Here is a 21,335-nt window from a genome sequence, read left to right as displayed (position 1 = left end):
TTGTTGCGCAAGAGTTTCACCATTGCCAACATTGGTTTTCATATACTCAAAGGGTGTCTCTTTATGAAAATCAACACAAAAATTTTATAGCAGACCGGGCAATTTTTTTTTAATTTTGATCGGTTGGCTCCCGGACTATTCATTCGGAACGTTCAGAACGATTTGCAGCACCAGGTCAAGGTAATGAGACTCGAGCACAGTGTGGATGCGTCACATGAAGACCAGAGTCGGACCAGGTGGACAGGCATATTTTTCTTACCATGAAGGTCATCAATGAGCCAGCTGAGTTACTCCCGACAATCCAACAGTGATATGTCAATTTTCCTGAGTGGTGAACCGACTCGCTTTACGTCCTCAAGGTGAGACTGCAAACCCACTAACTCTGAGATTCCAATCCAACATCCCAACGGATAGACCACCACTGCACCGATCAACTGGTGTGATTCATGAACCAAAAGACCACAACTATCGCACAACGTTTATTGAAGCCCCGAAGTTTCAAATCTGCTCTAACTATAGTTTGTTATAAACTTGTACGGAAGATGCATACACTTTGGTTGCTTCGCTACTACAACTTCTACGGTCACTTAATTGTCAGCATACCTGTATTTTACACCTTAAATAAAACTATTTGTTTAAAGAAGTACCATTTCAAGAAATCTTCATGGACAAAGTGGGGCAAATCTGTACTCCAACTGATGTTTCCAACATACTGATATGATATGCTCCACATTAGATACGTCGAGGAACAAAGTTCCATGATGTAATCAGTGGAACGGATAATGAAACTGCAGTTGAATAGTTACAAATCAAAGTACCTGGTTTATTTTGTACATCTTTATCAAAGGAACTGTATACCGACACAATTCGCTGTGACTTTTTGTTATGAACAAGGATTGTTGTTTGGTGATGAAGACGTCGCAGCTACGTCCGTGAATGACAAAAGCTCAAACAGTGTTACTTGTCTTGCAGGGCCGGATTTAGACAAGTGGTGGCCCCTGGGCAGCCTTCAGTAGTGGATGCCCACCCTACCTTCGAGTACTAAAAAGGTGACAAGACATATTTACAGTCATCCATAAAGTATATTTTTCAAGAACAAAGAATCTGAACTTCTATATAAAATAGAGAATGAGATAAGATGAATATCTTATATCTGTTATAGATGAATATCTTATATCTGTTCCACTAACTGCCAACTTTTTTGTTGTGTATTTTGTACCATTTTGTACCGTTCAGGCACTCACAAATACATTTTTCCTTACAATTTTTTTTTCATGAAATATGTGGAGGCAATCTGACACAATTGCCCCTGGGCAACTGCCCAGCTTGCCCCTGCCTAAATCCGGCCCTGTTGTCTTGAGCATCGCTCTCTCCCGCAGATTTCAGTGGATTTTGAAGGTGACTGATGAGGAATTGTTGCCACATATTAGATTACTGATGGAGGCCAGATGGAGGCCTAATGCATCTGCAGCAAAATGCTTGTGCTTCTCACAAACACCCAGGAATCCCTCGGTGAGTTCCAATGATATGTCCTCTCGTGTTGCTGTTGATTGATACACGAGGCCTGCAAAACACTTAACACTTATCTTTGCTGGCCTTTCTTCTCATTATTTCTTACTTCTAAACCCTTTATGTTGTTTTTAAACTTTGTTATTCCATTTACACTTTTTCTTCTTCCTACCCGTGGCTGGTATGGGTTTATTCCTTTTGTTGTTGTTGTTGATAGCACCCTTGTTTGTATTGACGGTGTGTGTTTTGGCTTGAATTTGAGTATCTTTCCACAAGTTTCGTGTTAAACATTTTGTTCTAACGTTGAAGCTATTGGGGTAGAAACATTGTTGCCCAATACTGACATTCATGTTACATTGGGAAGATCCACGTGACCATTCCAAACTGCACCTTAAGGATGGTGGTTCATGGTGATGTCCTATGGAGATTGGATTATAAAATAATTCTAACCCTATTTTAATAGTATTTAAAAAAAAAACATTGATTGCTTCTCCCACCACCATTACCCTAACACCCCCCCCCCCAACTGCTCATAACAACAATAACAACAGCAAGAACAAAATAACTTTAGAAATTCCTAAAATTGCTCAATCTCGCACATGTGGGTAAGTGGGCCAGGCTACGGTACGTGACAGGCTAAATGAATGGTAATAGGCCAACTTGTATCTTAACCACAAGTGGAATTCTATGCTTCTGGTTTATCAGAAATACAACACCACATCCCAAGCTGTAAAAGCCTTTCTCAACGGAATCCCTGACATTGCGACTCGAGGACGCTTCAACCTGGACAATTCTGGCCACGCTCTCCTCCTCTTCGCTGCCTGTGTGGCCGTTCCTCGTGCTCGCCCGCTGAGAGATGCACGGCAAAGCGCAGCTGCTTGGCAAAGCTGCCTTTAACCGTGTCTGTCCACTCCTCCCCTCCCTTTGCTTTGGTCGCGCCATTGCTGTCGACGCCTGTCGGCCTGCGTTGCACCGGCGAGCCGACAAGAGTTTTAGTGGCCGGGCCGCTTTGTACACCGGCGCCACCCTTCAGCCTGGCCCGGCCAAGTGAAACGCTCGTCCTGTGAGGTGTTCCACGAGATGATCCAGGACGAGGACTGATCGGTGGAATGGGATGGTGGACTGCACTCGAGGTGATTGAGGACGCGGGCTTCGCATTAGGCCTGAAAGAACAACCAAGGAAGGGATGATCATGAACTGTGCGATGAAACAGAAAGAGCTGTCTGTACATGTCCTACTGACCTGGGGGTGGATGAAACGATAACCGGCAGCGAAATCGATCCTCCTTTGGTCTGATTTAGTTCAATTCTGTGGTCTTAAATTGGCTGAATCTCTTGAGGCCAGTTGGTCAAACAAATTATTGAATCAAAGCACAAATACGAGAATGATTGGACTGTTCTAATGTTTGGAGCATTGTAAGGAATGTAAATTAAATACCAGCAATGTAAGAGGACATATTATATAATTATAACATACATGTGTCAGTCAACATGGTATCATTTTATACAAACCTCACCCACCTCACACACACACACACCTCCCCCAAACCTCCATCATGACATACGCACTGCAGCTTTACCTCCACACTTTCATAACAAGCAAAGTGGATGCAGGAGGAGGCCATTCGGCCCATCATGCCTGCGCCAAACCAAAACCAGACCAAATATATCCATCAAAACGAGGTAATTGCATTGGCGGAATGAGGGGAGGAGTGGGGATGACACAATGTGGCACACTCCGTGATATGCCAAGGGTGTGAGAATTAAAATGGGGGCAATACCACTGGGTGCGCTCACCTGGTAGAATAATGATACTGAGAAGGAAGTCAATGTGGGACAAAATTAGCAGAATGAACCAAAGTAAGAGCAAATACCTATTTTGGGCCCTTGACTCCGATTGTTTTTTGGGGGTTGAGGAGGGTGGGCGAAGGCTATACTTTGGTGAGAAATAAACAACACCAACCACACACTATCCCTTGACGAGACCTTCAGACATGACACTCCGCTGAGATGCACACAATCACCCATCTATACCCGAGCTACTCTTGAGCTACTGAAAGTCCTGCCAATATCCTCACACCCCTCTATCTCCAATGCTTCCAGGTACCTTTCTAATTCTAATTTAAACTTCTCGACTATTTCTGCTGCCACCACCTTTCCAGGGAGACCATTCCATGCATTAACTACTCTCTGAGTGAAAGTCCCCTACCTTACTGCCATCTAAACTCTCCCCTTCTTTACTCTCAAGCTATGGCCCCTGGTCCTATCACTGTCTACTCTGTTGAATAATTCTTCCACACTTATTTTATCTCCACCTTTCATTATCTTAAACATCTCTATCATATCTCTTCGCAACCGCTCCTCAAGGCTGAGTCTCGCTCGGCCCGGAATCAATCTAGTAGCCCTGCGCTGAACCCTCTCTATAGCATCTACTGGATGTCCTTCCTGAATTGTGGTGACCAAAACTGCACACAATATTCTCCATATACGACTACAAGACCACCCTCTGTCATTATTATGGCTTAAAATAGCCTCATCCAACATACATTTAATCTGTTTTATGATGAATAATTCAGGAAATTATCTTCTGTCATGCAAAAAAAAAAAAAATAATCGGTGGAACTTTTATCTACCGACAAGACCTTAATCCACAGCTTGGAGTACTGCTCCCCCCTGGGGTGGCATGCTTGCTTTACACCTTGCTCAGGTTGACGCCGTGGAAACTAAAATCTTCACAATCAATAGAATGTCCCATGATTATGAAGCTGAGTCCATGGGCCTATCCTTTTCGCATTGCAGACAGGTTTGTGGTATCTCTGCCTTCTCTCGCCTCATTTCTGGTCTTGCACACTCTGCTATTTCCGTGCTTTGTACCCCCCCACCCCGAGGTTTCTGCAGGGTGCTTGCCATCTACCAGTAGCCCACTTCAGCTGAAACTCGAAAATCCAAACTCATTGCTCACCTCCACTCAGTCGGTCCTCATTTTCCCCCCCCCCCACCAGTAGAACCAACTTCCTCAATCTCTTCAATCTCATCCTTACCTCCAGGGCTTTAAGACGGTTGTTCACCACCATTTCAAGTCTTACCCCATCTGCAACCATGACCTTTTTGACCTCTCCAAGCGGTTGTGTCCATCTTGTTCACCCCGTGTGTTCTCCCCTTGCGCTCGTTATTCCCCATGTCCCTTGTTTGTGCAAGTCTTCCTCAATTTTGTCCCTCAACTCTGCTGTTTTGATGACTCCTTCCCTCTTTCTGCTGTTATTAGCCCTCGTTGTGGATTGGGTCTCGTCCATCCATCCGCAGCCTTATCTCAGATATGTATTGACTGATTTTGTTCAAACTTTGCACGAAGACAAAATATGATGGCGTACATATGCGTATCATTTTGTTTCACAATCTGACCAAAGACCATTTCTCGGTCTTGTATTTACCGATCTTATTCAAACTTGGCACACAGATAAAGAATGATGACTTGCATATTCCGTTCCATTTTCTATCAAGATCAGATCCGAGATGACCGACTGGTTTTCATTCTGTCGTGTGCTGATCCGTCTGGCTCTTCCACGAGCTTTGACACGCTCAATTTTTATTTTTATTTTAATGCAGTGAATTTGTATGAAACGTGATTTACACCTTCCAAGCAGATGAACAAACATGGGGAGGTTTATTCCTCAAATCATGGTGACAGCTTACAAAATATGACAAGGCAAGAATCGCGAGTTTTGGAGCAACTTAAAGAGCAGGTTTTTGGGTCGCTGACGACTTCGCGTGATTCGAAGGTTGTAATCACATTAATAATCGTTGGGCAATTATTTTCTTACATTTGAAACTCAAAATATGCTAAAATTAACTTTCAAGTCAAAACTTTTGTCAGTGATCGAAAAACAGTCCGGAAGTTACCGAAGCTGCTATGATGTCACGTTCTCCGAAAACTTCGTGAACGTTCGGAAACAGCGTGTGAACAATGGCGAGATGCGAATCAGAGAGTGATTTCAGCGGCGATGAAATTGAGTGTTTTCATTCCGATATTGCTGAGGACGAGTCGGAGGATGATGGGAATTTATACTATGGAGTTTCTGGCCCTGAGCCATATAAATTTGAGCCACTTGCAAGAACAAGAAAACGGTCTATTTCGTGTACAAGTGTCAGGACTGACTGCCAGCTCAGGGAGGACGGAAACCTCCGGTGGAGCAGAAGGGCGGCTGCTCGCTTGATCTTGATTTTCAGTACGAACACAGACCGTGAAAGCGTGGCCTCGCGATCCTTTTGACTTTTTGGGTTTTAAGCAAGAGGTGTCAGAAAAGTTACCACAGGGATAACTGGCTTGTGGCGGCCAAGCGTAAATAGCGACGTCGCTTTTTGATCCTTCGATGTCGGCTCTTCCTATCATTGCAAAGCAGAATTCGCCAAGCGTTGGATTGTTCACGCACTAACAGGGAACGTGAGCTCGCAAGAATAAGGTAAATTTGGTGCAATTTGACCTTTTATTCGTCGAGTTGTGAATGTTTCAAGTTGAGGGCGCCTGGCGCGTACGGCCACGGGCGCCTTGGCTAGATCTAGGCCGTGGCGCTTTTTCCACAAAGATGAGGTTTAAAAATCATTTTTCATCCCAATAAAGGTTATCATCACATGCCTGACTTGTTAAGCTGTCAGATTATGTAAAGATTGTTCATGGATGGCTGAATATTACGGTTTTATGACTTTGACAAAATAATTTTAAAATAATGCCGTGGATTCCTGTGGTGAATTGAGATTTTTGCTTCAATCGACGTTGCGGGTTCGTTTTAAAGGCTGGGCGGTCGGGGGTGGCTGGTGTTGCGGGAAGTGCGAGTCCGGCGAGGGGGTCACCTCGACCGAGCCGGGAGGCGTCTGAGCCTGGGCTGTCTGGTGGCGCTGCCCGTCCAAGGCGGGTCAGGGTGCGGCCGCGGTACTTGGAGGATTATGAGTGTTGATGGGTTTCAGATGGTCATGTTGTGATTGTCCGTTCATTGTGTGACGGGTCATTTTACGAGGGGAGGAGTGTGCTGTGTCACGTGATTGGGTTTTCGTATATCATGCCTCGCCCGCTAGGGGTGGCAAGAGTGTGCTTCTGGTCGCGCAATAAAGCGGAGTAGATGCTGGCCCGCGTGCTTCTTGCGTCCCACTGCACCTCGTACACTCTAAATTCAATTTCTGTTTTCGGTTTTTGCAGTCGATTAGGATGCTTAACACTCGGTAGTTGTGAAGTTTGTAAAATTCCGATATTTTATCGGGTTTATGTTCGATGGCGCGCAGGGCCTAGGGCGCCTTGACTAGATGCTAGGCCGCAGCGCTTTTTCCACAAAGATATTGTTTAAACGATTAAAAGGCAGGGAAAATTCGCCCGTTTTGTTTGTACAAATCTTATCCACTGCCAGCGAATGTTTGATTCCTTCGGGAATCGGTGGGAGCGATTACCCGTTTTCCAGCCATTTTCGCAAAACATGACGACACGTGTATGAGGCATGATGCACAAATATCCAAATAACTTTGTTCTACAATAATTCAAAATAAAAAAGGATAATATAGACAGTTGCAAGCTCAAAAAAAGCGAAAGAACGGCCCGCTCAACTGGACACTTCTTCAATGAAAGAGTGAGCTTCCGCTTTGTTTTGGAGAACGTGACGTCACCATCCATATATGGGCACGCGGCTGTTTTTTTTCAACAGCCTCGAGAAATAACAACTTCGGAGTTAAATTTCATTAATTTTCCCAAAAGTTAGGCAACCACAATAGTTTGCATCGAACTATTTAATGCACATATAATCATCTATCTATAATTCCAGGTGTGTGTGTGTGTGTGTGTGTGTGTGTGTGTGTGTGTGTGTGTGTGTGTGTGTGTGTGTGTGTGTGTGTGTGTGTGTGTGTGTGTGTCTGTCTGTGACCGCTGTTTCTCGACAACCACTGGTTCGATCTAATTGAAACTTGCCAGATATATTGCTGGGGACCTGAGGATGTGCCTTTTCAAGGTTTGATATTAATCGGACAAGTGCTTCCCAAGTTATGGCCATATATTTACCAACCAATGACATGACACGTTGCTGTGGCCATTTCTTTACCAACTGCTGCGGCACGTTGCTGCGGAGGCGTGGCTTAGTAGGCCGGTGCGCGGCCGGCCGACGTTGACATCATGGGCCGTGCCGGTTACATGGCAGCAAATGTCATGGCAAGCAAAGACGGAGGTAAACTTGATTTTAATTAACTCTGTGTGTGGAAGTGTGGTTGTCGCGAGAACGCGAGAGCGAAGGAACGGCCTGTGTGGTTGTCGTTTCTGGCTTGTGGTTTGAAAGTTGTTGTTTTTTAGCACATACAGGCACGCACGTACGGGCACACACGAGTGAAGGAACGGCCTGTGTGGTTGTTGTTTCTGGCACACGGTTTGAAAGTTTTTTTTGTTTGTTTAACGTACGGCCACGCACCTACGGGCATGCACGAGTATTGATAAATTTTCAGAACATGTTTGGTGACCCGCAACCTGCTCTTTAACCACACAGCATGTGGTTTGCCTTTGGTTGAAGCCCTTTCGTTTTTCTATTTTTTAAAACCTACGACTGTACAAACCAGATTGTTCAAAAACATGGGGTGAGTCAATTCAAGTAAATTCCATTCATATGAAAGGGCATTCCTAATACGGCCAACGCTCTGGAAGTATCCATTGCTCGAACCTCACAAGCCCAACGAGGTTTCTCTCTTGGCCAACAACCCATACTTTATCCTCCACAGTCGCAAATTGCTCAAATCCACTATTTTGTCTATCCCTTCTCATGACTGTGAAATACTCTCCTTGAGTCTGTCTGGTCCTGTGCTTCCGTCCACTACTTCAAATTGGTGAGCCATCACCATCTCGTGATATCACTTATTTTATGTCCTGATCTTTTCTATTCTTAGGGATTTTTCTCCTAAGTCCATTTTTTGGATGTCCATTTCTCCTAAGTCCATTCTGCACTATTTTTCACATTCATCATCTCTTCCTCTCTGTTCGTACCTTTTGCCATTTATCCTCCTCAGTTTCGATGTTAAACAGGTGTCCCATCTGCCAGTATTCGATGGTGGAATTTAAAGATCCCACAGTGTCCTTCGTGAAGAGTAGACGAGCTATCATCCATACCTTATGTTCCTCATTTTTTTTAGCTGCCTGTCTGTTAGTTCCTTGCCCAATTGTATACACATCCCCCTTTGCTCCATTATTGGTGTGTCAACCTCACCCTTCTATCGCTAACTGCTTCAATGAACCTTGATCCCCATATCAAAATATCATTTCAAGGAAGCAGAAATCTGCAGCTTGGAGTACTGCTCTCCCCTCTGGGCTGACTCCCGTGCCTCACATCCTGCTCAGCTTGACAACATGGAAACCAAGGCCTTCAAGATTATTGGAATGTCCCACGACAAAGCTGAGTCGATGGGACTATCACTCTGCCATCGCTGACAGGTCGGTGGTCTCTGTCTACTATGTCCTCCTTTCTTGTGTTGCACCCTCTGCTCTTTCTGTTCGTTGTACCCGCCCCCGTCTCCCCCCAGGTTTCTGTATAGCACACACAGTCCACCATCAACACTCTTCTGGTGAAACTACCGAAATCCAGGATCACTGTTCACCTCCACTATCCATCCTCTCACACAGCCCCCCCTCCCCCCACCATTTCATTTCTTACCACATACTTTGTTTGTCCAAGTCTAACTATGTATTCATATTGGCCTTCTACTCTCCTGTTAGTGTTTCCCACCTCTCTCTACTGTTCCTTTTTCAACCTGTTATGTCCTGATCTGTTCAGTGTACTCGCTCTTCCACAAGCTTCGACCACGTAAACAAAAAAAATCACATTGGGACAGTCTTTTCGAGTCGTGCTCTCTCTCTCTGAATTAAAAATAAATTTCAGGAAGAAATGTTATTTCCCTTAGTAGGGAATTGCTGTAGAAATGACTCTCTTTGTTATGATGGGATGGTCATAAATTAATGATTTTGTGTGGTGTGCCATCCTGACAAGCTCATAATATGGGCGAAACCATGGTTGGTGGCTCCACTGTCCTTTTTTTGTGACCTGTACATCTCGCTCTCGAATAGATCCAAGAGTGCCCATGGAAGCCATCCAGCAGTGTGTGTGTGTGTGTGTGTGTGTGTGTGTGTGTGTGTGTGTGTGTGTGTGTGTGTGTGTGTGTGTGTGTGTGTGTGTGTGTGTGTGTGTGTGTGTGTGTGTGTGTGTGCGTGTGTGTGTGTGTGTGTGTGTGTGTGTGTGTGTGTGTGTGTGTGTGTGTGTGTGTGTGTGTGTGTGTGTGTGTGTGTGTGTGTGTAAGCCTGGTGTTGGCGCAGTGGTTAGGGCAGCGGCTTGGGATCCAAATGGTCCTGAGTTCAAGCCCCGTTGAGCCACTGAATTAATACACCAGGGGGTTGACTCAGCCTGTCATCCTTCCGAGGTCGGCGAAATGAGTACCAGTGTACTGGGCCGGTGTATACCCCGGTTAAAATAGGTGTACCAGATCCCTGTGTCGTAAGAGGTGACCAGGGTTGCGTCAGGAAGGGCATCCGGCGTAAAACATGTGCCAAATCACTATGCGGATCATACGGATGATCTGCTGTGGCGACCCCTAACGGGAGCAGCCGAAAGAAGAAGAAGATATATATATATATATATATATATATATATATATATATATATATATATATATATATATATACATATATATATATATATATATATATATATATATATATATATATCTTCCAGTAGACTACTGGCCTCAGGTCCAGGAGTCTGGGAGGAACCGAGGCACTCCCCTTTGTAGTAGATCCCGGAACCTAGTTCCGTAACAATCAATATACAAATACAGTTTGTGTGTATATATATATATATATATATATATATTATATATGTATATATACATATATATATATATATATATATATATATATATATTGTTACGTCTGAGGGGGGTATGCATTCAAAGGGTAATTAGGATGTTTAATTAGGTATGCCATGCTGTTCGAGTTTACCAGGATCTCGATGTAATAAGTAGCAATTCAGTGGTGATAAGTTGTCTAGTAAATGTCCATTTCTTTAAGGGGGAAATGATAATTGTCACGTAATTAGATAGGGAGACGGGTTAGGGTAAGTGTGTATGCGTAAACCCTTTTAGTATTCCCTGTAGGCTTGCCGTGACGTAACAGGACAGTGCTGCGGATGGCTCTGCCCCATGATCACGATTGGCGGAAGGCGACGGCAGAGGGCCAATAAAAGGGCTTGATTGGAAGTGACAAGAACTCGAGTATAAAAAGGTTCTGTTCGGGAAAAGAAGAGGAGGAGAGAGTCATAAAAAGAAAGCGTCTGGTCGAGGCTGTTGGTCTCGGAGCGCGCTCTCTCGTTGCGCTGGTTCGTTCCTCGATTCGTCGTGTCTCGTGGCCTTGCTGTGCCTCGTGCCTCACCTCGGTTGGCTCTGGAGTTCTGCTGGCTCGGAGTATGGGACCGAACAGCGGGCGGACCTGCCTCCCTCTCCTGCTCGCATCTTGGCGCCAGAACTGGCTCCCTGGTGGCTGTGAGCGGTCTTGGGCCTACACCAGGAGGTCGACACCACCAGTAACAGCACCACAGTGTCTCCTGCCCCTGACGAGCGCAACGCCAGCTCGTCCGGCGCCAATCCAGTGACTGTTGCGTCGACACCACGGGCAAGCCTGACCACCAGCTACGGTGTGTGTGTGTGTGTGTGTGTGTGTGTGTGTGTGTGTGTGTGTGTGTGTGTGTGTGTGTGTGTGTGTGTGTGTGTGTGTGTGTGTGTGTGTGTACCTGGCGCCTTAGAGGGTTGAGATTTGTATATCCATTGGAATTGTTTGTGTTTTCCCCACGCCCGAACCCACACCACCATCCTGTCGAATCGCCCCGGATCCCTCCTCTTGCCGAGTCTTATTATTATTTCTGGTTAGAGAAATAAACATTGTTAACTCAGTGAAAAGCAACTCGTGCCACCTTCCTCGTCCCGCTTGCTGTGGAGCGATTAAAACCGCCATCTTTGGTTTATAAAAAATAAACCGCCTCCATCGTTTCAGCTCATTCTACGTTGGCGGGACTGTTCAAGTCCCGTGGACGTTACATTGGTGTCAGGGTGTTGGATGTTCGAACCCCTCTAAATTATATTTGGTATCGGGAGAATATACCAGGATTAAAATCTCGCCACGAATTGGAATACAAAACTACTTCAGAAAAGCGCGCGAGCGCGGGAAAATTTTGGCGGGATTTTTCAAATTAAATTTAATTGGCGGCAAACGGGACTTCTGCACCATGGTGGATGTGCAGATGTTGGAGGAGGAAGGCCATGTGTCTGGCAGCGAGTCGGGGGAAGAAGGGAGAGACGGGGGTAGGGTTGGAACCTCCCCCATTCCGAGCGTGGACCGTGCTTCATCGCCCGTAACGGGGCCGGCAGCGCCGGAAACCGGCGCGATGTCGATCCAGACAATGTTGGAACGTTTAATAGGGGACATGATGGTACAAATGGAAAATCAATTCGTGACACAGAGGGCAGAAATGACAGATCAATTGGGGGTAATGGGGGAACATTTGGGTGCACGGATTGATTTAATGAGGGATGAATTGGGGGAAAAGATGGAGAAAATGAAAACTGAGATGCAGGAGTGTGTGGATGTTCAATTGGGGGAAATACAAAGTAAATTCGAGGATAGATTGGAGGAAACAAAGGTAGAAATTACATTGGAGGGGGAAAATATACGAAAAAAATTGGTAGATAAAATTGATGCAACGAACATTCGGGTTGATAAAGTGGATGAAAGCCTGGAACGTCATCGTGCCTGTGTGGATGCTCGTATGCAGCTGCAAGTAGAAGAGTGGGGAGAGCTGAGGAAGCAAGGGATGAATTTGGCGGAGGAGGTAAAAGGATTGGAGGCTCGTTTGGACGAACAAGATAAAATTATGAGCCAAGATGAAGATTTGGATAAAGGCCTGGTAGAGCCGTCTTTTGTAAGTAGAGTGTCCGGGTTGGTTGAGGAGCAGCTACAAACTCGTGACGGAGCCTTGGAGGAGGTTGTGCGGGCCCAGAAGATCCTGCAGGAAGAGGTGAATCGGTCCATTCAACGTTTGGAACAGGAGGCAAAATTGACCCATGAGACCCTCACCACAAAACATCTTTGGCCACAGTGGGCTCCGAAATTGGATACGCAGCCACAAGGGTGTTTGATCCCTGGGCTGGATTCGGACAAGGGGAAACTGGGAAGCGGGCCACCGAAAAAGTGATCCCCCTGGTAAATTTTGATGGATCAGGGAGCCTTGAAGCTTTTCTGACGCAATTTGAGTGTATTTTCCAACTAAACGGGTGGAATGAGCGGGAACGTACAGGGAATTTGGTGGCAACGTTGCGGGGACCAGCCGCAGATGTGTTAAACGTGATCGCGGAGGGATGTTGACCAGCTCCCACATTTGCGAGGCGTTGAGCCGTCGGTTTGAGTTCACAGCAAACTGTGATCTGGTGCGGGCCCAGCTCCAGCACCGCAGATTAAAGCCGGGTGAGACAGTGCAGGAGCTGGCACAGGACATTTACCAATCAGTCAGGATCGCGTATCTGGACCTAACAGTGGAGGCGTGGGACAGACTGGCACTCGAGAAATTTTTAGCTCCTCTTCCTGACCCTGAGGTCCGAGCGCTAGTGGAGCTACAGGATCCACCCACCGTGCACCAAGAGGCCGAGTGCGCGGCCAGGCTGGCCTCGTGGAGTCGGCCAGGTCGGATGCCTGAGAGGCCATCGGTGACGATCCAACAGGCGAAGATTCGGGATCAGGGAGGGGGGCTGGGAGAAATTGGCATTACCCAAATGCTTCAGGAGATGAATCCTCCTGCTGAACCGCCAGGTCTATCCGAGGTGCCCTTACATAGGTCGAGTCCGGAAATCACTGTCGGGGGTCGGGGAGACTAGATTGGGCTGAGCATATAGGGCCATGCTCGGCTGGTGAGTTTGTGGCGAAGTGCCCTCCTTTGGTGAAAATAGTGAATTGTGGGAAAATTGGCATGGGTTTGTAAGTTCTGCTGGGTTTTAGAGTGACAATAGGGACAGTGGGTAATTGGTAACAAAGCGGGCACAAGTGGCTGTCCAATGGCTGGTGCGTGGATCGGGTGAGGACAAGTGCTGTGTGACTTGTTTCAAGTTAAGAAGTGAAATGTATGGTGCACACTTTGATTTTTTATTGGACATGGTGTGGTTACAGGGAAGGTCATGGTCGGTGAAGTGTTAGAAATGCAGGTGTCGCATGTAAGGCCGATGGGGTGGGGGGAGTCATGTGGGTTTTGTGGGTGGGGATGATGTGCTTGTCCGCAGGGATTGCTGAGGCTCACGGTGAGCGGGAATTGCGACCCCCTTCAAGGAGATTCACCCCTGGTGGCTGATGGTGACAGTGTCTGGAGGCAACTGGGAGAGGGTCTGGTTGGGCGACCAAGGCGGGTAGGACCTTGGCGACCCAGGAAGGCCAGAGGAGCCAGTGAGACCCCTTCCAGTGTGTTGTACGGGGTTAGAGCTGATGGCTACCAGGGGGGTGGGAATCAAAGGGAGCGGGGCGGAGAAACGTGCGGGTTGGACTGAAGCTTACCTGTGGGCATGGTTGCACCTGAGATGCCCCCATCATCTTGTGGTAACCCACCCCACGGCCATGACGGGATTCAGCCTGCATCATTAAAATGGGGACCATGACCTAGAAATGTGATGATGACCATGGTGTGAGTGTTGTGAAGATGTGTGAGTCCCACTCGATCCCGCACAACTTGACATGTGCAGCAAGGGCATGATGTCCGCATAATTTTGGGGTCAAGCAAATTTGAAAATTGGCTCCCCAGGTAACGCTGGGGCTATTAGCATCCACTGAGGGACGCGGTCAAGTGTAAATATCCTGTGAATAGTGTCGTTAAGGCTTAGAGTAGGAATGTAAAGTATAAGTGTTGTGTTTTTGTGGAACCTTTTGTTTCCCCTCCCCAGATCACTGGAAGAGTGTTGGACAGGAGCGATGATCCAGAGGATGGAGTGCAACTTCGATCAGTGCTCTCATGTGATAAAATAAAAAAATGAATAATTGTTTTGGCGAGGATAAGGCCATAAGGGGATAGTACATTAAGCAGGATAGGTAAGTTATCTGCAGCTTGCTGCCCATTGCCTCTCCTACTTTATTTCGTTAGGCTAAATAGGTGTGAGTCAGTAAGTGTTAAGGCTGGTACGGTAGCGCCTGTGATATACCTTGCAGGAGCTGCGGTACCAGAGGAGGGGGCAGTGTTACGTCTGAAGGGGGGGGGGGTATGCATTCAAAGGGTAATTAGGATGTTTAATTAGGTATGCCATGCTGTTCGAGTGTACCAGGATCTCGATGTAATAAGTAGCAATTCAGTGGTGATAAGTTGTCAAGTAAATGTCCATTTCTTTAAGGGGGAAATGATAATTGTCACGTAATTCGATAGGGAGACGGGTTAGGGTGTGTATGCGTAAACCCTTTTAGTATTCCCTGTAGGCTTGCCGTGACGTAACAGGACAGTGCTGCGGATGGCTCCGCCCCATGATCACAATTGGCGGAAGGCGACGGCAGAGGGCCAATAAAAAGGCTCGATTGGAAGTGACAAGGACTCGAGTATAAAAAGGTTCTGTTCGGGAAAAGAAGAGGAGGAGAGAGTCATAAAAAGAAAGCGTCTGGTCGAGGCTGTTGGTCTCGGAGCGCGCTCTCTCGTTGCGCTGGTTCGTTCCTCGATTCGTCGTGTCTCGTGGCCTTGCTGTGCCTCGTGCCTCACCTCGGTTGGCTCTGGAGTTCTGCTGGCTCGGAGTACGGGACCGAACGGCGGGCGGACCTGCCTCCCTCTCCTGCTCACATCTTGGTGCCAGAACTGGCTCCCTGGCGGCTGTGAGCGGTCTTGGGCCTACACCAGGAGGTCGACACCACCAGGAACAGCACAACGGTGTCTCTTGCCCCTGAAGAGCACAACGCCAGCTCGTCAAGCGCCAATCCAGTGACTGTTGCGTCGACACCACGGGCAAGCCTGACCACCAGCTACGTTGTGTGTGTGTGTGTGTGTGTGTGTGTGTGTGTGTGTGTGTGTGTGTGTGTGTGTGTGTGTGTGTGTGTGTGTGTGTGTGTGTGTGTGTGTGTGTGTGTGTGTGTGTGTGTGTGTGTACCTGGCGCCTTAGAGGGTTTGAGATTTGTATATCCATTGGAATTGTTTGTGTTTTCCCCACGCCCGAACCCACACCACCATCCCGTGGAATCGCCCTGGATCCCTCCTCTTGCTGAGTCTTATTATTATTTCTGGTTAGAGAAATAAACATTGTTAACTCGGTGAAAAGCGACTCGTGCCACCTTCCTCGTCCCGTTTGCTGTGGAGCGATTAAAACCGCCATCTTTGGGTTATAAACAAATAAACCGCCTCCATCGTTTCGGCTCATTCTACGTTGGCGGGACTGTTCAAGCCCCGTGAACGTCACAATATATATATATATATATATATATATATATATATATATATATATATATATATATATATATATATATATATATATATATATATATATATATATATATATATATATATATATATATACATATATATATACACACACACACACACTTGCAAATACCACCTGTCGCTTTGCTGATGGGAATACTGAAGGGTGGTAGGAGGGAGAGAAAGAGAGCAGTGGGGGGGAGAGGGATGGGAAAGAGAGGGAGGGAGTGTGATGAAGGAGGGACAGTGAGGAGGGGTGGAGGAAGGGACGGCAGTGACAAGTAAGAGTAAGGGAAGCAGACGTGTGGTGGACCGTTAATTACGATTCACACTGTCTCATCAAAATGATTCTGCATAGAATAACACTGAAGATGGAAACAAAATAATGTCTGAAATCCATTTTCTACCGGTCATACTATAAATATTACCTGGATATGTCCGTATGTAAATGCAGTCCGGAAACAAACACTGACCAGAGACAAACACCGCCCAGACACGTTCGGAGCCAAGCTGTCCGGAGATAAACACCACTTAGACATGTCCAGAGACAAACACCGATCCAGATATAAACACCGCCCGGACACGGTCAGAGAAAAACACCGCCCGAACGCGTCTGGAGCTTAGCTGTTCAGAGACAAACATTGCCCGGACATGTCTGGAGATCAACTCCGTCTGGACACGTCTGGGGACAACTGCTGGACACGTCCGGAGACAAACTCCATCTGGACATAAACACCACCTGGAGATAGACACTGCCCGGACATGTCCAGAGACAAACACCATCTGGACATGTCCAGAGAGAGGCAGAGGCAGGGGCAGGTGGGGGGATGGGAGTTAGCAGAGAGAAAATGTTATGCTTTATGAACACACACACACACACACACACACACACACACACACACACACACACACACACACACACACACACACACACACACACACACACACACACACACACACACACACACTGTATTAGTGCTTGGCCGATATCGGCAATTCTTCAGGAATCAGCAGATCGGAGTCAGTGTGGTTACTGACTGGAGTTCGTACTGTGTACAACCCAAAAACCTTGAGGAGCTCTCACCCTTGTTTGGGGCAATTTCATTAAACAAATTATTAAAAACAACGCTGCATTGTAGACATTTCAAGCAGATGTACATAAACATTAATGTTTATAAACAGCTGCCAATCATCATGTGACGGGTGGAAAATAATTTGGCTCTGTAATTTGGAAAACACATTAATATGGTAAACAGCTTGGAAATCGAGTGTTGTCAAATATATTTTGCTTTGAAACTCACAAAGAGAAACCATATAATCTTTGTCAATCATGTACCTCTATCTTGGAGCAACTGCCGACTCTGCATCCCGATCGGGGCATGAACTATACCGCTTTTGACTGTAGGGTGCTCGGCAACTGGCTTAAGCATTCAGGTAAGCACTCCAATTAAATAGTTGTTAAGGAACAGCTGGCCAGGCTGTGGTTGCAGACCATGAAGGATCCATTTAACTTTAAAACAGGTCTCACCGCTCCTGCAGCACTTAAAGAAATTAAATGAATTCATTCAAATAATGACTTTATCCATAAAATAGTTGCTGTTTAACGTAGAACAACCCTGGAGAAATCGCAAAGTTTAATCGCCTGTGAAATAAACATTGCAGATAATCCACCAAGTTGTTTGCTCATCCTTGCACACATCACATGGTACATCAGTTCGTGGTCCGTGGACACGTTATAACTTTCTTTTTAAATGTCTGTTTTACAGCAGATTTGCTTTGATTCCCTTTTGAGTACCTCACAAAACCTCTGAAAATATAGATACAGGCCTGGCAGATGCGATGGATAAGCAGTCTCTCTGGGGGACAGGGGGGAAGGTCAAGCAGTGACTGCATTAAATGATATCGCTCAATGAAGCTGGTTAATTTTGACACATTCCTAAATCTTTTGTTCCCTCAATATAATTCTCCAAACAGATGAAAAATATAAGTTTAATGCTTTGGAAATTTCACATTTTCTTGTGTGAATATCTATGGAGCAGGACACATAACCTTGCTTGCTTAAAGTGAATAGGTATATTGGCTTAGTTATAAGACTAGTTATTTCTATATATTATCAGATTTCACATGAGATTTCGACACTTATTTAGTTCTGACGATATCCGATCCTCAAATTCGAAATCATATTTCAATGATATATTTTAAATAGTCTGTGAGAGTGGATCGTGGAAAATTGCCTCGTCATAATGCATGAAATTGCTCCAAGCACCTAATTTGAAAACTATAGCACTTACAAAAGTGATGATCAAAAGTGTATACAATGATCTGTAGCTATGATGAACAGGCATTTGATAATATGAGAAAAGAAAGTGGAAAAAAAATTTTTTATCGTTAATAAATCATTGCAGCCTGTTCCAAATCAAAGCATGGTTGAGCAGGCGAAAGAACATGGCAGCTTCAAACCCCAGAGAGGTTACCTAGGATATGCCTTAAGATCCCATAGAAAGCGGTGACCGAGGATGCCCCTGATAAAGGATATAATTAAATAAGGCCGTTAATTATCTTCAAAAGGGGTGTTTTAATGAACCCAAACACCCCATTTTCACTCATGCACTTCCTTGGAGTTTTCTTACTATGCATGCAAAGTTTCAGGCTGCTTGGTTTTATAGTTTTGGAGCTATGGAGGAGATGCGCACACACACACACACACACACACACACACACACACACACACACACACACACACACACACACACACACACACACATATTAATGCAGAAAATACAATATATATATATATATATATATATATATATATATATATATATATATATATATATATGTTGTTGTTCGTCTTTCGGCTGCTCCCGTTAGGGGTCGCCACAGCGGATCATCCGTTATGATCCGCATACTGATTTGGCACGGGTTTTACGCCGGATGCCTTTCCTGACGCAACCCTGGTCGCCTCTTACGACACAGGGATAAGGATTGGGTTTCGCCATGATTCTGGGATGCCCTACACCCTCTCATAGTGTGGTCCAGCGCATAGCTCCCGTCCTCAAGCGATCCTCCAACCCAAGCCACCGAGTAGCCGGATTACAGGCGCACGCCACTACGCCCGGTGATTGCCAGACCATGTGATCCATGAATTATTCATGAACACCCTGGTATCCCCAAGGCTTGGGAAACACGTGGGTGAAGTTTCTCCTCAATCTGTCAAGCTGTTCTGGAGAAGAAGATTTTAAAGGTTTATTCTACAAAAATCATAGCTACCAAACCATGTGACCTATGACGTCACAGATGGAGAACTTTTTGTTCCTCATAGATCGGCGATCGTACCTTTAAAGTTTTGCCCGATCTGTTCAACTGTTTCGGAGAACATTTTTGAAGGTTATATATATATATATATATATATATATATATATATATATATATATATATATATATATATATATATATATATATATATATATATATATATATATATATATATATATATATATATATATATATTATAACCGGTATGATAAACTACTGATGAATTTGCTTAAATACCTGTCTTGACATTTTTCATGTTGGGCCAATGGATGGCTGCCTGGCTTGCTGTTTGTAAGAGCTTCCCAAACAGTAACCTGGAAAGCAGAAAAGTTCTGTAAGAAAGTTGTATAACATTATAAATATGAGATTCTGGCTACAAACAAAACTCCGAAATACGAAGAATGATCAAAAGAAGAAACACAATAGCGCAAAACAATTAAAATTTTAAATCTCAAAACAATATTTATGCCGAGTGAAAATGCATAAATGTTGATGTTCTTCCACAAGGAAAGGATCGACAAAGAATTGATTTCAACAACAATGCAATGGCAATGATTGACTTAAAAACTGGAAAAACAAAATTGTACACCGCAACTTCCCAATTCCTTATCCAGGTGATGCATGATGTCATCGCCGGGCACCGAAGGAAGGGAGTTCTCAGTTTTTACTCTGTTTGTTTTCCTGTTTGTTCCTTAGCCATGCCAGTGCAGATATGGCTGTGTGCTTTAGGTCATTGTCATGCTGAAAGGTGGATTTCCGTCCCAATTTCGGTTTTCTTGCAGAGGACAGCAGGTTTTCATGCAGGATTTTTCTGTATTTTGCTCCATCCATTTTCCCTTCTATCCTGACAAGCACCCCAGTCTCTGCTGATGAGAACATCCCACATGATGCTGCCACCACCATGTTTCACAGTTGGGATGGTGTTCTTTGGGTGATGTGTTGTGCTTGCGCCAAATGTAACGTTTTGCATTTCGGCCAAAAAGTTCCATTTTGGTTTCGTCAGACCACAAAACCATTTGCAACATGGATTCAGAATCTCCGGAGTGATTTTTTGCATACCTCAAACGTGACTCAAGGTGGGTTTTTTTAATAATGGCTTCCTTCTTGCCACCCTACCATACAGGCCAGACTTGTGGAGTGCTTGGGATATTGTTGTCACATGCACAGTCATCAGTCTTTGCCATAAAGGCATGTACCTCTTTCAAAGTTGCCATTGGCCTCTTGGTGGCCAATCTGATCAGTCACCTCCATGCTTGGTCATCCATTTTGGAGGGACAGCCAACGATTTTGGAGGCAGTGTCTTGGTGGTACCGACTACACACCTTCCACTTCTTAATGATTGTCTTGACTGTGCTCCAAGAGATATTCAAGGCTTTTGAAATATTTTTGTATGCGTCCCCTGATCTGTGCCTTTCCACAACTTTATCCTGGAGGTCTTCATAAAGCTCTTTGGCTCCTGGTTGAGTCTTTGCTATTAAATGCGCTTCCCAGCAGAGGAAACCTACAGGAACAGCTAATTTTATTCTGAAATAATCAGAATCACTACAGTTTAACACAGGTAGATGCCAATTAACTTGGTGTGTGATTTTGAAGGTGATGGGTTACACCTGAGCTAATTTACAATTGCTATTATAAGGGGGACACTTATTATGGACTTCATGGACACTTATCCAATCGAGATATTCTAGTTTTGTATTTTTAATAAATTTTCTGAAATTTGTGGAATTTGTTTTTCACCTTGAAGTTGTGGGTTACGATGTATAAATGAAGATGGAAAAAGTCTGATTTACTGCAAATTAATTCCAGGTTATAAGACAACAAAAGGTGAAATTTTTGAAAGGAGGTGTAGACTTTCTACAGGCACTGTAAGTAGCATTTGTTCACATTCACCTCAGAAGTACACTACTTCCTACCAATTCTGTCTCCATGTGCTGCACCCGCGGCATTGCTGGCCATCGAAGGCGCCCCGGCAATGTCGTGCGCTGGAGGTTTTGTTATTTATTTATTTCTTTATTTGGCATGGGGGCGGTGT

The 21,335-nt window shown here is 45.2% G+C and overlaps 1 protein-coding gene across 4 annotated transcripts in view; it reads right to left on the bottom strand.

The window, feature by feature from the left end:
* Positions 1–822: 822 nt before the first annotated feature.
* The window catches only part of ANKRD13B (ankyrin repeat domain 13B), a 279,821-nt gene continuing 259,308 nt past the window's right edge, over positions 823–21,335 (bottom strand). For all 4 annotated transcript variants that reach the window (XM_085860510.1, XM_085860511.1, XM_085860513.1 and 1 more), the window contains 2 exons: positions 19,541–19,617; positions 823–2,672 (listed from right to left, as the gene is read on the bottom strand). In XM_085860510.1, the coding sequence (XP_085716636.1) occupies positions 2,288–2,672; positions 19,541–19,617 (462 nt within the window). In that variant the 3' untranslated portion in view covers positions 823–2,287. The remainder of the gene's footprint in view (positions 2,673–19,540; positions 19,618–21,335) is intronic.

Source organism: Eptatretus burgeri, chromosome 16 (genome assembly GCF_056783735.1).
Source record: "Eptatretus burgeri isolate ZD-2024b chromosome 16, Ebu_testis_v1, whole genome shotgun sequence".
NCBI classification, from domain to species: Eukaryota; Metazoa; Chordata; class Myxini; order Myxiniformes; family Myxinidae; genus Eptatretus; species Eptatretus burgeri.
This window is presented reverse-complemented; position numbering and strand designations above follow the sequence as displayed.